This window comes from Balaenoptera physalus, assembly GCF_965194825.1.
Source record: "Balaenoptera physalus genome assembly, chromosome: 11".
NCBI classification, from domain to species: domain Eukaryota; kingdom Metazoa; phylum Chordata; class Mammalia; order Artiodactyla; family Balaenopteridae; genus Balaenoptera; species Balaenoptera physalus.
Window position 1 is genome coordinate 73621777 of NC_138896.1, and position 15314 is coordinate 73637090.

The 15314-nt window shown below is 42.8% G+C and overlaps 1 protein-coding gene across 4 annotated transcripts in view; it reads left to right on the forward strand.

The window, feature by feature from the left end:
• DOCK3 (dedicator of cytokinesis 3) overlaps positions 1-15314 on the forward strand; it is a 390231-nt gene that overhangs the window by 337375 nt on the left and 37542 nt on the right. For 2 of the 4 annotated variants that reach the window (XM_082414877.1, XM_082414875.1), the window contains exons 28-35: positions 208-302; positions 1999-2074; positions 2561-2661; positions 2926-2984; positions 5074-5222; positions 11985-12070; positions 14522-14548; positions 14674-14769. In XM_082414877.1, coding sequence (XP_082271003.1) covers positions 208-302; positions 1999-2074; positions 2561-2661; positions 2926-2984; positions 5074-5222; positions 11985-12070; positions 14522-14548; positions 14674-14769 — 689 coding nt within the window. The remainder of the gene's footprint in view (positions 1-207; positions 303-1998; positions 2075-2560; positions 2662-2925; positions 2985-5073; positions 5223-11984; positions 12071-14521; positions 14549-14673; positions 14770-15314) is intronic. The other 2 variants (XM_082414876.1, XM_082414878.1) reach the window with 1 other exon arrangement.

A 15314-nucleotide genomic window follows, 5' to 3' on the forward strand; every position in this document is an offset into this window, starting at 1 on the left:
CCCAGTTTTGGACTGGCCTGTGAAAGTGCCCAGACCTCACTCTCATGCAGCCCTCTAAGAGAAAAGCAGCTCACAAAGGGAACCAGAGTCTCACCTACTGGTTCCATCCATTCTCATGGTCTAGAGGTCAGGAGAGCCCTGTTGAGGAAATGTATGCTGCAGTGGTAGAGGTGTGGTGTCTCACATCAGATTTTCCTCTCGGACCAGGAATTCCTGCTGAAGATTTTCTGTGTGTTCCGGAACCTGATGAAGATGAGTGTCTTTCCTCGGGACTGGATGGTGATGAGACTTCTCACAAGCAAGTGAGTGTGGAAGGGCCCTGCACCAGCATCCACAGAACTGTTCCCAGACTAAGGAGAGTGTGTATATGTGTGAGAAGAAGCAAGTCAGAAATCAAGGTCGAAGCCATGGGGACAGAGAGGAGAGGGCAAATGTGAAAATGTTTGGAGGCACAATCAGCAGGACTTGGCCATTTACCAAAGTTCAAGGAGAAGAAATAGTCAAAGACAGTTTAAAACTGGAATCTAAGTGCCTGGCAGACGATGTCATGGTAAGGATAGAAAAGGAACTTTTAAGAATGAGAAATATAATACCCAGAGAAGGGCTCCTCCTTGAGGAGGGCCTGTTCATTGGCCTCTGTTGCTCTGTAGTTTCAGGCAGTATCCCAAGGCCTCCTCTTGATTTGATTTGTGTTGTCTGCCAGACACTGCTTGCCTCCCACAACTAGTGCTAATTACCCACCTGAGACCTGGCTGTGAGGCTCTCTCTGACCACTTCTAACGCTGGCCACAGAATTCACTCTAAGGCTGACCCCAAATTGTCTGCCCCATTCATATTTCTACCCTGTGCTTCTAACTGACAAACCAGACAAGTAATATGGGTGGTAAGGTGCTTGCTTGTGGGAGAAGGCCACTTGGCCTCCACTCTCGAGTCTACTGCCCGCTCCCTCTGATCTGCCTTTTATGTTGACATTATGCAGTGCGGTGAAATTATTTGTTAGATATATTACCAAGGTGTCAGCATGGTCTTTCTACTTTGTACCTTTTATAGCACTCTTTTTTCTTTTTTCAGAACTGCAAACATTTAATACAGAACAGAGGAAGGGTTTTAAACAGAGTTGCACAGATATTTCCTTAAATAGTGGATTTTCCATTTGACCCCCTCTTGCTTCTCTTAGCTCTAGTCGGGGCACTTCAGGCTCTCCAGCCCATTCTGCAGGAGCAGCCTCTTCTTTCAAAGCTTTTACTTTTCAAATTTGTTTGCTGGTGACTAGTCTCTCTAATGCACCGTTTTTGCCTTGCCCCTCTTCTGCACCAAGGCTTCGGTGGTCATTGTTAGATATAAGCTCCTTTGCCAGGCATCCAGCACCCTCTGTAATCAAACCCTTACCTGCCTGTCCCACTTCACTTTCTCCCTCCCTTGACCTGTGCCCTCGGTTCTAACAAATCAGCCTCCCATTGCCCTTTAAATGTGCCCAGGTGAAAATTGAAAGTGATATTCTAGATCAAAGGCTGAAATCAAATGACTTATACATGAAAATAATAGTATATGATAAAAGTAGAGGTTTAATAACTATAAACCCCTATTATCAAGTAAAATAATAGAATGCTACTCTAAGTCCTCTGGTGGTCATAATATATGTTCATTATCCAAGGTCCCCAAAATACTAGAATCACTCTTTGAACTGGAAGAAACCTTGAAGAACCATTAAACCTCATCCCCCTCCTTTTATAGGCAGGGAAACTGGGGCCCAGAGAGAAGTAGTGCCAAGGCCAGGTAATGGCAGAGCTAGGTCTAGAACCGACTGGTGGGGCATTTCTCCAAGCTGGGTTTTTTGTGGGGTTTGTGCCATCTCTCTCTCTCCTTTAAAGTCACACCTTACACGAGAGCTAGTTGTACTCAAGAAGTTTGCACACGGGCCATAGACCGTTGATGCTAAGCTATAGGATGCCATCGTTAGTCTTTTAACTCTGCCAACACCTTGTTCCCTTACTACAGTATTATAGTCACTACAGTCCAGTATCTGTCTTCTGCACTGCACAAGAATTTCACAGAGACAGACTTCGACTTTAAGGTAGGAGCTCCTAAAATCCATCACTGTCTTTGTAATAACCCTAGAAAGCCAGAAACCAAGCTCACTGTTTTGTTTTTGTTTTACTTAAAACAACCATTTTATTTTGCTCACAAGTTTGCAGGTCAGGAATTTGAGAAGGGTTCAGCTAGGTGTCTGCTAAGTGGTTGGGGCTTTCTTAATATGTTCATAGTATCAGTTTCCAAGCTTGATAGTAATTAGAGTATGACCTAGAAGACCCCTATTGGAGGTGTTGGGAGCCAGACATCCATGAGTTTGTTTTCTAGTCCAGAATCAACACTACTGGTTTCAGGCAAGTCAAGAAAGGGGGGAAAAAAGTCCCGTTTGAAAAGATATTTTTTAAAAAATCAAGATCTTAACACTGTAAAATGAATTCTGTGCTACATGCATATATTTAGAATCTCTCCTTGCAAGGTTAAGGACTCAGGCTTTCACATATTTCCTCTTTCTCTCTCTCTCTCTCTCTAGGTGTGGAATTCTTATTTTAGCCTGGCAGTTCTGTTCATAAATCAGCCAAGCCTTCAGCTAGAAATCATTACTTCCACCAAGAGGAAGAAAATTCTAGATAAGTAAGACATATGTCTCTTATTCATCTTCCTACCATGTGCCCAGATGGGGTTATGTTTCCATAAGGGGCTCCTTAAGAAGTCCACATGGTTCTCACTGAGGTAGCCTCCCAAGGAGCCAAGTATAAGAATTCAGTTGAGAGCCAAAAGACTTAGTATTTTGGGAAGCTTTAGAAACAGTGCTGAAGTACTGGCCTCCTGGGGTTTGTAGCCCCGTCTTCCTGAACCTTCTCCCACTAATAGCTGGTTCATGTGTTCTATTCCCAGGTATGGGGACATGCGTGTGATGATGGCTTATGAACTGTTCAGCATGTGGCAGAATTTGGGTAGGTCTTTTCTCCATATTTTTCCCTTACACATACTGCATAGCCAAATAAAAAGTGACAAGACTAATTACGTCCCCCAGGTTTTGTGAATGTTAATTCAGACCCAAGAGATCTTTACATATCTTTAACATAACACCTCAGATGGATGGTATAGTGTAGCACATGTGCACAAAGCCCTTGGCAGGGAGAGTTAAGCTGAGAAATAAGACCCCAGTAATACATATGCACAATCCCTTTTTTGAGAACCAAAGTCAAAAGGAAAAGAAGAAGATGAGGCTCTAAGACTATAAGATCCTCTGTGCTCTTCATGTCCCAGTCCAGATGATACAGGCCCACAAGCATAGATCTTGGAGATAGTCAGCACGTGAGCAAGGGCAGCTATTCATTTTAATAAAGATTGAAACACTTCTTGGGTCTCTGGTATTCAGGCATCCAGACGAGGTTCCTGCTGCCAATTGCGTGTAAGAAAGGAATTGCAGCCTCTAGGTGAGATTGATTTTCATCTCCTTTCTTTCAACAGCTTCTCTTTACAGCTTCTCTAATATCCGCTGGTTTGGATCTCAAATTGTCAGTTTTGGGTAGAATCCTTGGATTGCCCTGGTGACTAGGTGGGCCATCCTCTGATACTATAAGCTTCTTAGTGGCCTGTCAGGATGCTAGAGAAGCTGCTGCTCTTCTTCCTAGTGAAGGCTGCTTTCAACTAAGCTCATGGCTCTGAAGTCTTAGAAATGATGGCCATAAAATCTTATAGTTCTCCATTAACCATCCCAGTCACAACTCTAGAGGCAGCAGGCAAGGTGCAAGGCATTCCTGCCAGCACTAGGGCCTTCCGTCCATGAGTGGGGATGCGTTTCCCCAAACCAGCTTTCTAGCTTCAGTGCTCTTACTCCCTGCATCCAGCATGGTCCAGGTATAGATTTTAACCCCGAAGATGACTCTGAAATTCCCAGGAACACATGGGACTAGCAACTGTACCAAATACCAAGATTGGAATATGCAGAATCTGCCTCAGAGCTAACAGTTGCTCTTTAAATAGGCTTTTAACATGGAAGAAATCAAAAAACATGTCAAATTTGCCTGATAAAGCCATTCCTGCCTCATTGTTTTGGGTGGAAATGACATTTTCTAGTTCTCAAGAACTGATTTTACTTGACCATAACAGTCACTGCACAGGCCCACAGTTTGTCTCCTTAGTCTCTGAAGTACTGAAAGCAGAGCTCTGGAAGATGGTTCACTCGCTTTACCATTACAAGGAAAAGTTCTCCCACGGTCTTCAAGACTGGCCCTGGCTTCTGGGAACATGCCCAAATGACAAGCTAGTCACAGGGAGAGTCACCACACACTTCCCATGGAAAGGCCTCATTAAGAAAAATGAGGGATCAGCCAAGCTGGTCTGAATAAATGTAATGCTACCATCAAAAATGCAGTGTGAAAAAAAAAAATGCAGTGTGAAGACAAGGGGTGGGGGTTGGAGGGTGCACAGAGAGTCTCTCAGCCAGTCTGTCAGGGTAGGGCTGTGCAGGAGGCTCCTGCTAACTCAGGAGGGGGCTCTTGGGCACACTTGAGCACAGGCAATGAAGAGGCCTATGGATTTCAGATCACTAGTGGCTGGACCTGGGACTGAACATCCTTATCACTTAAATGCCTCTGGGCTAGAGGCAGAAACCCCAGGGATAGTGCATTGTGTTTAAGTAGAAATAGATGAATTTTCCTTGCTAAATAAACACTATGAACAGATTATCTGAAACTATTACAGTGTACTCAGAAATCCTATTCTGTCTAGAGTAGTGAACTCTGTTCCTTGACCTCAGAATGATTTTCAGATAGTTTGTAGAACCTCCCAGTAAATTCTTTGGAAAGAATTTGTGCCTGTTGAACGTTTGTTTTAACTGTACTGGTCCAGTTTAATCCATGAACTCTAAAAAGCCAAACGAAGCGGGTATCTCAGAAATCTATAGGGGAGAGAGCTTGCTATGCTCTCAGATGCTTCCAGTGAAGATCAAATCATGTGTTGTGGCCCCACTTGGGAAGCTTCTATGGAAGGAGCAAAGCAAGCATAAACTAATATCTGTTGGGTTTTGTTGTTCAGGTGAACATAAGATCCACTTTATTCCGGGAATGATTGGTCCTTTTCTGGGTGTGACACTGGTCCCACAGCCAGAAGTGCGGAATATCATGATTCCCATCTTTCATGACATGATGGACTGGGAGCAAAGGAAAAATGGCAACTTCAAACAGGTAAGACAACACCTGGCAGTGTTAAGGGTGCTATCCCCTGGAATGGACCCCTTTTGCCCAGGCACGTGATCCAGATGCCTGGCTGTAGTTCCAGTGGAAGTAGGCTGTAACTTGGCCATCTTGAGTCCTGTTCTAGGGTTTCCTTTACTTACTGGCCAGAACTGATTTGTGGATTTTCTTCATGAAGTTAGAGGCCAGAAAAGAATCAGAGGAAAGGAATTGAACATCATGTGAAAGGAACTTTCTGATCAAGGAGAGAATGACTGAGACTGTAACCTCCCAGCTTCATTCAGGAGGAGGAGGTCCTGGGAGTGTTGTCTCTTCTCTCTGGAGGTTCCCCAGTTTGTGTGGTCTGGGCATTTCTAAGGCTAGAGCCCAGACCAGATGACTTCTCATAGCCTGGAATTTCACAGACTCCTGCACAGAGGGGTGGGTCCATGAGGTGTAAGCACTTGGCTTCTGACTGAGTGACTTCAGGTTGTCCCTCTCTGCAGTTCTTCTGCCACCCCTAAGGTGGAGGAGATGGCCCCTGCCCTTTTACCTAGAGCTCCAGGGAATAGGATTAGGAACAATAGGTAGAAAACAGTGGTAGAAAAGCCAGTTTTAGCTAACAAAAGAAATAATTTGCTAGCAACAAGTTATTTGCTGTAAGCTGGCCTGCTTTCAGAGATGGGGATTTCCTCTTTGCTGGTGGTTCTCAAACAGAAGCTCCCTGTAGGCCTCGAGGAGAAATTCCTACCTTGCCTTGGGGACTATAACCAGTTCCCCACTAAGCTCCCTCCCAACTCTGTGATTCTGGGATGAACCAGTGCTCGCAGAGTGAGTGACTGTAGCAGTGAGGAACAGACCAGGCAAACAGGAATTTTTAAATTTTTATTTATTTTTAAATTTACAGAGAGTAAAATTCAGTCTTTGGGATTTCCAACTCTGTAAATTTTGGTAAACACATAAAGTCATGTAACCACTACCACAGTCAAGATTTTTTTAATTCCTAAAAATTCCATCTTGCTGCCCCTTTGTAGTCAAACCCTTCCCTTCCCTTTAACCCATGGCAGCCATTGATCTATTCTCCTTCACTATAAGTGTGCCTTTTCCAGAATGTCACGTAAAGGGAATCATGTAGACTGTAGCCTTTTGAGACTGACTTCTTTCACTTAACATAATGCCTTTGAGAGATTCATCCATTTTGTTAAATGTATCAGTTTTTCTATTGCTGAGTAGTATGCCATTGCAGTTTATTCATTCACCATTTGAAAGACATTTGGGTTATTTACACTTTTTGGTGATTATGAATAAAGCTTCTGAAAAACTTTTCTTTACAGGTTTTGTATGAATATAAACTTTCATTTTTCTTAGGTAAATACCTAGGAGTAGGATTGTTGGGTATTGTGGTAAATGTATATTTAACTTTATAAGCTATCAAACTGTTTTCCAAAGTGACTATACCATTTTGAAATCCCTACAGTAGCGTATGAAAGTTCCAGTTGATCCACATACTCATCAGAATTTGATATTATCTCTTTGTTTATTTTAGCCATTCTAATAGGTGTGTAGTTGTATATCACTGTGGTTTTAATTTTCACTTCCCTAATGACTAATGATGCCGAACATCTTTTAATGTGCTTATTTGCCATCTTTGTATCTTCTTTGGTGAAATGATTTTATTCAAAACTTGTGTTCATTCTTAATTAGGCTGTTTGTTTTCTTATTGTTGAGTTTTTAGGGTTCTTTATATATTCTGAACGTAAGTCCTTTGTTGAATATATGGTTTACCAATATTTTCTCTTAGCTTGTCTTTTCATTTACTAAACAATGTCTTTCACAGAACAAAAGTTTTTAATTTTTATGCTGTCCAATTGATCATTATTTTTCTTGTATGGATCGTGCTTTTGGGATCATATCTGAGAACTCTTTGCCTAACCCGGGACCATAAAATTTTTCTCTTTTGTTTCTTCTAGAAGTTTTATAATTTTACATTTAGATCTATGATCTGTTTTGAGGTAATGTTTGTATAGGTGTGAAGTATGGGTCAAGGCTTTTTATTTTTCCTTTTTACATGTGGATGTCCAGCACGTTTTGTTGAAAAGACTGTACTCTTTGTTGAAAATCAGTTGACCATATGCATGTGGTTCTCTTCCTGGACTCACTAGTCTTTCCATTGATCTATATGTCTAATCTGTCACCATACCACACAGTCTTTATTATGGTAGCTTTATAGTCTTAAAATTAGGTTGTGTGAATCCTCCGACTTTGTTCTTTTTTTTTCAATATTGTATTAGCTATTCCAATTCCTTTTCTTATAAATCTTAGAATCAGCATGTCAGTATCTATAAAAATTCCTGCTGGGATTTTGATTGGGATTGCATTGTAATCTATAGATCAAATTGGGAAAATTGATATCTTAATAGTACTTAATGAATACTTCTAGTCCTTGAAGACAGTATATCTCTCCATTTATTTAGGTGTTCTTTGATGTCTTTCATTAATGTTTTGTAGTTTCAGTATACAGATCTTGCACATGTTGTTAGATTTATATGTAAATATTTTCTGTTTTTTTTGGTGCTATTATAAATTATTCTGATTTAAAATTTTTAATTTTCAGTTTGTTGCTATTATGTAGAAATACAATTGCTTTGTACATTAACATTGTATCCTCCACCCTTGCTAAACTCACTTATTAGTTCTAGAAGCTTTTTTGTAGATTCCTTGTGATTTTATATTTAGATAATCCTATCACTTGTGAAAAGACACAGTTTTATTTCTTCCTTTCTAATCTGTAAGCCTCTTATTTCTTTTTCTTGCCTCATTGCACTGGCTAGGGCCTCTGGTCTGATGTTAAATAAGAGTGATAAAAGTAGACATCCTTGCCTTGTTCTTAATCTTAGGAGAGAGCATTCAGTGTTTCACTGAAGTATGATGCTAGTTCTAGGTTTTTCATAGATGCTCTCTATCTTGAGTAAATAGTATTTAAGATGAGAATCCATTTTTAGAGTGTGCAGCTCTTTTGCCTTCAGAACTTCAGGAAATAATAACTTCAAACAGAAAAGAACTGTTGCTTTTCTATGTTGCCACAACATATGCCTTCTAATTGTGCAAAATGTACAACTGCCTGATGAGAGAACCTGGTTACCAAGAAGTAGATGACATTGTGGAACTGCACCATGGGTCACCTGAGTTTACTAAAAGAAGAGCTGGGCTGTACTTAACCATCACTAATACTGAATAAGGAAGGTTAGCTTTGTGGAAGGCTAAGTTGGAGCTCATTTGGCTCACACTTCAAGACTCAGCTGATGGGTAGCATTCTTTCCTCCAATAAGACTGTCATGAATAACTGATATCCAGCAAGCCATGTAAACCTCGTTGTCCCTGGTTAAAAAAATCTTGCTGCTGCTTCCCTTTGCCATTACATATTTTAAAAGAGTAGTCTACTCTTTTCATCCCCACATTTCCACTTCCCACCCTCCTATCAGTTCAGTCTAATGTATATTGTGCACCCACTTTTGTTGACATTGCTCTCTCGAATAACCTTCTAATCATTAAAATCCAATTGACTTTTTTTTTTTTAATTTATTTATTTATGGCTGTGTTGGGTCTTCGTTTCTGTGCAAGGGCTTTCTCTAGTTGTGGCAAGCGGGGGCCTCTCTTCATCGTGGTGCGCGGGCCTCTCACTATCGCAGCCTCTCTTGTTGCGGAGCACAGGCTCCAGACACGCAGGCTCAGTAATTGTGGCTCACGGGCCCAGTTGCTCCGCGGCATGTGGGATCTTCCCAGACCAGGGCTCGAACCCGTGTCCCCTGCATTGGCAGGCAGACTCTCAACCACTGCGCCACCAGGGAAGCCCCCGATTGACTTTTTGGTCTTGGTTCTAGTTGTGCTTTCCACAGCTTTGGCTCTATTAACTCCTCCCCTACTTTTTACCACCTACTATAAATACTTCTTCTAATTATAAAAACAGTACTTATTTAATGTAGAAAAATTAAAAATGCAAATAAGCTATAGTGAAAAGATTTAACTCATAATTGTACTGTTACTAACTTGTGGGGGAGAGGGGCTGGACACGTCTTTTTCAGACTTTTTTCCCAATGCATAGAGTTTTTTAAGTTAAAAAATGGAATCATTGTGTACATTGGTTTTTTTGGAACCATTGTGTATACTGGGTTTTAATCTCCCTTTTTTAGTAGCACCTTGTCATCACTATCTTTCATGTCAGTTAATGCTCCTCTGCACCACACTGTCAGTTTAGAGGCTCCGTGGTATTCCACTGCATAGCTTGGACCACAGTGTATTTAATCAGACTCCTAGGTTTTGTGAGGCTTTTGGTTTTTTTGTTTGTTTGTTTCTTGGCCGTGCCCTGCAGCTTGAGGGATATTAGTTCCCCAGCCAGGGATCAAACCGGGGCCCATGGCAGTGAAAGCACCAAGTCTGCCAACTCCTAACCACTGGACCACCAGGGAATTCCCAGTCTCATAGTTTTAGGAACTTAGGTTCATTCCAAATTTTTGCTGTTAGTATTACAAAAAACATATCCATTTTAAGTTACTTTCTTAGGTAAATCTCTCACCTGTAATTGATGGGTCAAAGAGCAAAAACATTTCTTAAGTTTTTACAGCACTATGTCTCTCCAACAACCTCTGTTGTCTGTAGACTACTCAGACCCCAAGCCACTTTCTGTGTGTGCCCCATCCAAGCACTGCGCGTGCTGAGCTGTATCAGCTGTTATCCCTGCCTCCTCTACCAGATGATGAGTTATTGGGACCAGGACCATTTCTTGTGCTTTTATTTCTTAGAACCCATGCCTGAGACATGGTGGGTTCATGAAGATGAAAATCAAAACTAACATACATTGAGCACTTCCCAAGAGCTAGGGCACAGTGACACTGAAGAGGAATGTTAACCACCATTACCATTTCACAAATGCAGAAGTTTAGGCTTAGGTAAATATTTTGTACAGAAGTAGGCCGCTGGTTATGTCACAGGACAAATGTTTGTTGAATGAATAACAAGGTGTCACTTCAGGAATATTGGTTTTATAAAATAAAAGTAACTCCGCAGACCTGAAATCATCAGTATTACCAGTTACGACATGATATATCTGAAGAACTTAGCATTTTGTTTAACTTAGAGACATTGATTTTGCATACATTGATCTTCAGTGTCCTGTTTTGGATTTCTCAATTTTTCTTAGTAACTTCTTCCTTTATCAGCACTGCAGGGAGTGAGGAAGTAATGTCCCTGAATCCTTCCATCACCAGCTCCTTTGCCTAATACAGAAGTTCTAACACTTGAATAAGCATCATAATAACCCGGAGGGCTTATTAAAACACAGATTGCTGCCCCCCAACCCCTGAGTTTTTAATCCAGTGGAGCCTGAGAATTTGTATTTCTAACAAGATTTCTGGTGACTTGATGCTGTTGGCCCAGGGACCCATTTTGAGAACTCCAGGGAACTGCTGCACCCACATTTGCACTGTTGTACTCTCTGCTGCTCCAGGTCCCTTCCCCACCTTTGCCCTGTTCTGGAAAGCACAACCTGTACCTGCGTGTGTGATGAGAGATCCCAACCTGACTTTACATGACCCCAGGCAAGTCCCTGCTGGTGCCTTTTCTCCACACGGAGAAAGGCAGATGGCCTCGATCCCTAAGGACCCCTGATCTCAGACTTTGTATTTCCTCTGGAAAGTATATTCAAGCAGCTGACTGATTAGGCCAAACATAAATGTACAACAGTCTCCATCCTGGCCATACCAGACCACTATAAAAGGGCCATATATTCATCCATTCTCATTTTCTGCTGATAGGGTTTCAGAAACCGTAACTGCCTTTGATGAATTTCCTAATTCAATTATTTTTTTAATACTTCACCATCTTAGGACTCTGGCCCTATGTGGAGTGAGAAAATGCTTTTGTTATAGCTCATTATTAAATGCAGCCATGCCACTTTTGTTTATATAAAAATCTGTATAAATAATTGCACAATACCACATTTTAAAGGCTAATGAACAGTTTAAAAGATTTTTATCTCACATCACTTACAACTAATTTCTCACCTCAGAGTATATGCATTGAGGCCTGTTAGAGAAGTGGCTTAACACTGTTGAATGCCTTGCAGATTAGTGGGGTAGGAATGAATGCAGTATTGCTCCGTATGGTTTAAGAATCCAATAACAAGTGCAGGGGGCCCAAGTGACGAGGCAGCGGCAGGGGCAGCAGCTCCAAGGGCTTTAGGTCCTGTGAGGACAAAGAATAGAGCCTTTTATCCTGAAGGGGACTCTTTGAAGGAAACACATCTCCCTCAGCCCAGATTAATGCCAGCCATTAAAGTGAGGACCAGCCCCCCAAAGCAAGCTTTCTTTGTGACTGGCTGATAGAGGGTAAAGTTCTAACCAAATGTATTTTATACATACAAATTCCTTTGAATGAACATTTTTTAAGAAAGAAAAACACTTGACAAAGGCCTCTTTTGGATCCGAAATACTTCTCTCACCAGAGAGTCCTTGCCTTTTGCCCCTAGGGAAAAGAGTATCTGAGACGGATGTGTAAGTTCCAACTCATTTAAACCACTAGAGTGGGAGCCCTTCCTGACTGGGGAGGCAGGGTGGTTTCTCAGTGCTATAGATGAGATCCTGCCTTCTCTAGGATTTATTTGGTGCAAGGAAAAAATCAGGAAGCAGTTCCCCACCATCCTCACCTATCACAGGGGCTGGATTTCCCATCCTTCCTCTGAGGTCAGTTCGGGTTTACAAAATCTCTGCTTCCCTCTAGGTGGAGGCCGAGCTGATTGACAAGCTGGACAGCATGGTGTCAGAAGGGAAAGGCGATGAGAGCTACAGGGAGCTCTTCGGCCTGCTGTAAGCTGCTTCAGCCCCAAGCACCTCACGTTGGGGGAGGGGGTGCAGTGGGCTAATGATGGGTAGCGGTGCAACCTGCGCTGGGCAGGCTTCAGAGGGTGGGTATCAGGAGAGACCAGGGTTGTTCCTGGTGGTAGCAGTGCTCACCTTCTGTCAACAAGAAAGTGACATCATGACAGCAAGCTGTCTCAGGGATTGCCATAGTTGCCTAAGATGTAGGGACAGGTGATAACTCTGAGCTCCTGGATTTGCTGATAGGAAAAGGATCATCATATATCTTCATACCATGTACTGTATCTAGTTGGGCAAACAGTTCATGGGGACTCAATGAGGGCTCAAGGCTGACATTTCGGGGTGAGGGGAGGGAGGGAATTAAATCTCTGCTTTGTAAGATTGTACAATCAGCTTGAAAAACACTGCCATGAGTTTTGTGACTTGAACAAATTACACCCCCTTCCAAACCAGTTTCCATCTGTGAAACAGGTTGGTTGTACTGACTGACGTCAAGGGTCCCAAGTCCACCAGTTGTGGCTTCTGTCTTGAGTTGATGGAGGCCAAGAGACCTTACAGGACTAGCCACAGGGCTAAGCCCAAAGGAGGGACTCAGGAGAGCCGTGTTCCTCCCAGATAGATAGTAAAGTTGGGTATTTTATCTTTCTAAAAAACAAAATTTTAAGACATTTACAGCTCTAGAGCCCTCTCCTATCTCACTCATTATTTCTAGCTTTGAGATTTTCTTTATTTTAGTGACATTTTTAAGATAAGCCTGTAATATATTTTCTAATAATAATACTGTACATTTGCTTAGAACTTTACAGTGTACAAAATTTGTTGACATATCTGATTTAATCCTCACAACACACCTGTGAGGTGGGCAAGGCAGATATTATCCTGATGAGTAGAGGTGATGACACTGAGCTCAGAGAAGTGGTAGCATGGCCTCAGTTGCATGGCCAGTAAGAAGCAGCTCTGGGGGTACAGCCCAGATATTCCAGTTTCAAGAGGGGGAAATCTTTCCGCTACACCCTGCCTACTTTGTTCCTTGATGAGTCATGCAATAAAATGTGAATTCATTTGAAATTTAAGTAATTTTAATTTGTGAAAATGAATCCATCCTTTAGTATTTCTCTTTTAGCTGAAGATGTTTCTAATTGTGGAAATAAGGAAGAGAAATCTGTTCCTAAGCCACTAACTGATGATTTTACTATGAAGGAAAAAGCACAAAAATAACTTGCTATTAATAATTACCTGAGCAAACAGTGTTACATAAACAGTGTTCACGTCTGAGAACTGAAAGCCACTGATAACCATGGAGCTGCATGTCCCAATTTGTGTTTGGGGAAGATGTTTGTAGGTATGCTGGGGGGAGGTGGGAGTGGATCATGGGCTAATCAGTTTAGAAAAGACTCAGTTAAATAAAATCGAACAGGCCTCTGTATTATAGGACTTCTCAAAACCTTTAATATTTAGAAAGATGTGAAAAATCTCTAAAAGGAAGGTGTAGTGATCAGCATCTTCCATGCTGTTTTGCTCACAGAACACCTCTCTCTGTCCTCCAGGACAGCAGAGCTCAGTAGAACGGAGTTTGGGAAATGTGAACACAGTGGCTTTTTCCACACAGCTCAGAGGTGAAAGACAATGGTCCTACCTTCTCGCTCTAGTAACATGGGTCACATGGAAACCCTCACTTTCCCAGAAGCCTCGGCTCAAGTTAGATGCTGTGTGCAAGGAAGACAGTTGTCATCATTGCAGTGTTAATAGCAGTCAGGCTGTGGGTGTGAGTTCCCAGTGCTGGGTCCCTGGCTGAGCCTTCCACTCTAGGTGACTTTCATGACCTTAGGGAGCTAGGGACAGTGTGCAAAGGGATCAGGAGTGAGACCTGGACCTGAGATAATCACTAGAGCAAACAGAAAGAGTCCATCCAGGTCATCATCCCCTAGGAGAGATCTGTGAAAAGGCAGAGGATCTCAGAAACCAGGCTCTTTGGAGAAGTCAGAGGCTACCTGGAGGTGACAGGAGCATGGGCTGGCAAGTGAGAAAAGCACCTGGGCATTTAGCTCTTGGCTCTGGCACATTTTACATGGGAGTATCCCATGACAGTGAAGATGACAGTGTAACTCCTGGATTCACTGTCCTTCACACTGGGCCCTCAAGACTGGTTGGAATCTTTCCCTTGGTTTACATGAAAACGTTGGTTAGTATGTTTGCTGAGGATGGTTCTAAGCAGTGATAGAGGCAGCCAGCCAATTGGCAAAGCCAGGTCTATCCCTCAGTGGACCCTTACTCCGCCGCTTCTTCAGAACAGATCTCACAGTGTGTACACCTAAAGGGTCTGGGGCTTTGAAACCGCTCCCTCAGTTCGGAACTTGCAATGGAGAATGGAAGACGTGTTCATTGGTTGCTGGCCAGTTCAGTAATTGCTTTGTCTTTGCTTTCTGCTGCATGGAGTAGAACCCAGCTGTTTGGGCCCTACCCCAGGTAAGACTGCAGTGTGGTAAGTCTGCCGTCTCCAGATCCATCACAGGCCCCACGGGCTCTGGGACCTTACTCTGGTGCCCAAGGAAGGCTCATGCATTGTGCATTGTGTTTGCTTCCACCAATAGCCTGCTGGAGAAAGTTGAACAGGAAACATGGCGCGAGACCGGCATTTCCTTTGTAACCTCGGTCACCCGCCTCATGGAACGCCTTCTTGACTACAGGTATCTTCTCAGGAACCTACCTGACCTCTTCTCTGGTCAGATGCTCTCCCCAGCAGGAGGATCCCCTGACCTTAAAATTGAGACCTCGTGGCCATGAGAGGTAGGACTGTTCTGGTGTTGTGTGCCATCACCAGTCGTTAGGAATCTCCTGATGGCCAAGGAGAAAGAGGAAGAAAGCCTTCTCCCAGGGGTAGGCCAGGGCTTCCTGGGCTTACCCCTGATACGTGGGCACGTGTACCCAAGAGGTATCCCAGGGACATGTAGCCTTCTGGCTTTTCATCCAGAAAAGTCAAGGCTCAGAGGAATGGGCACAGCAGAGAGGAAGAGAAAGGCTGTCTCCAGAGCAAGTTAGGTCCTTAGTGCAGACCTTCCTCAGAGCCATGTGGCAGATGGGCAGGAAAATATCACCTGGTACAGAAGTGTGACCCAGGAGGACTTTCATTTGGTTTTTCCAGGGAAGGGGGACCCAACTTTTCCATGCCTCCATTCTTGGTGTAAAATCTGTTTATTTCTGTCCCTTGATCCTGGCCATGAGCAGATTAGAG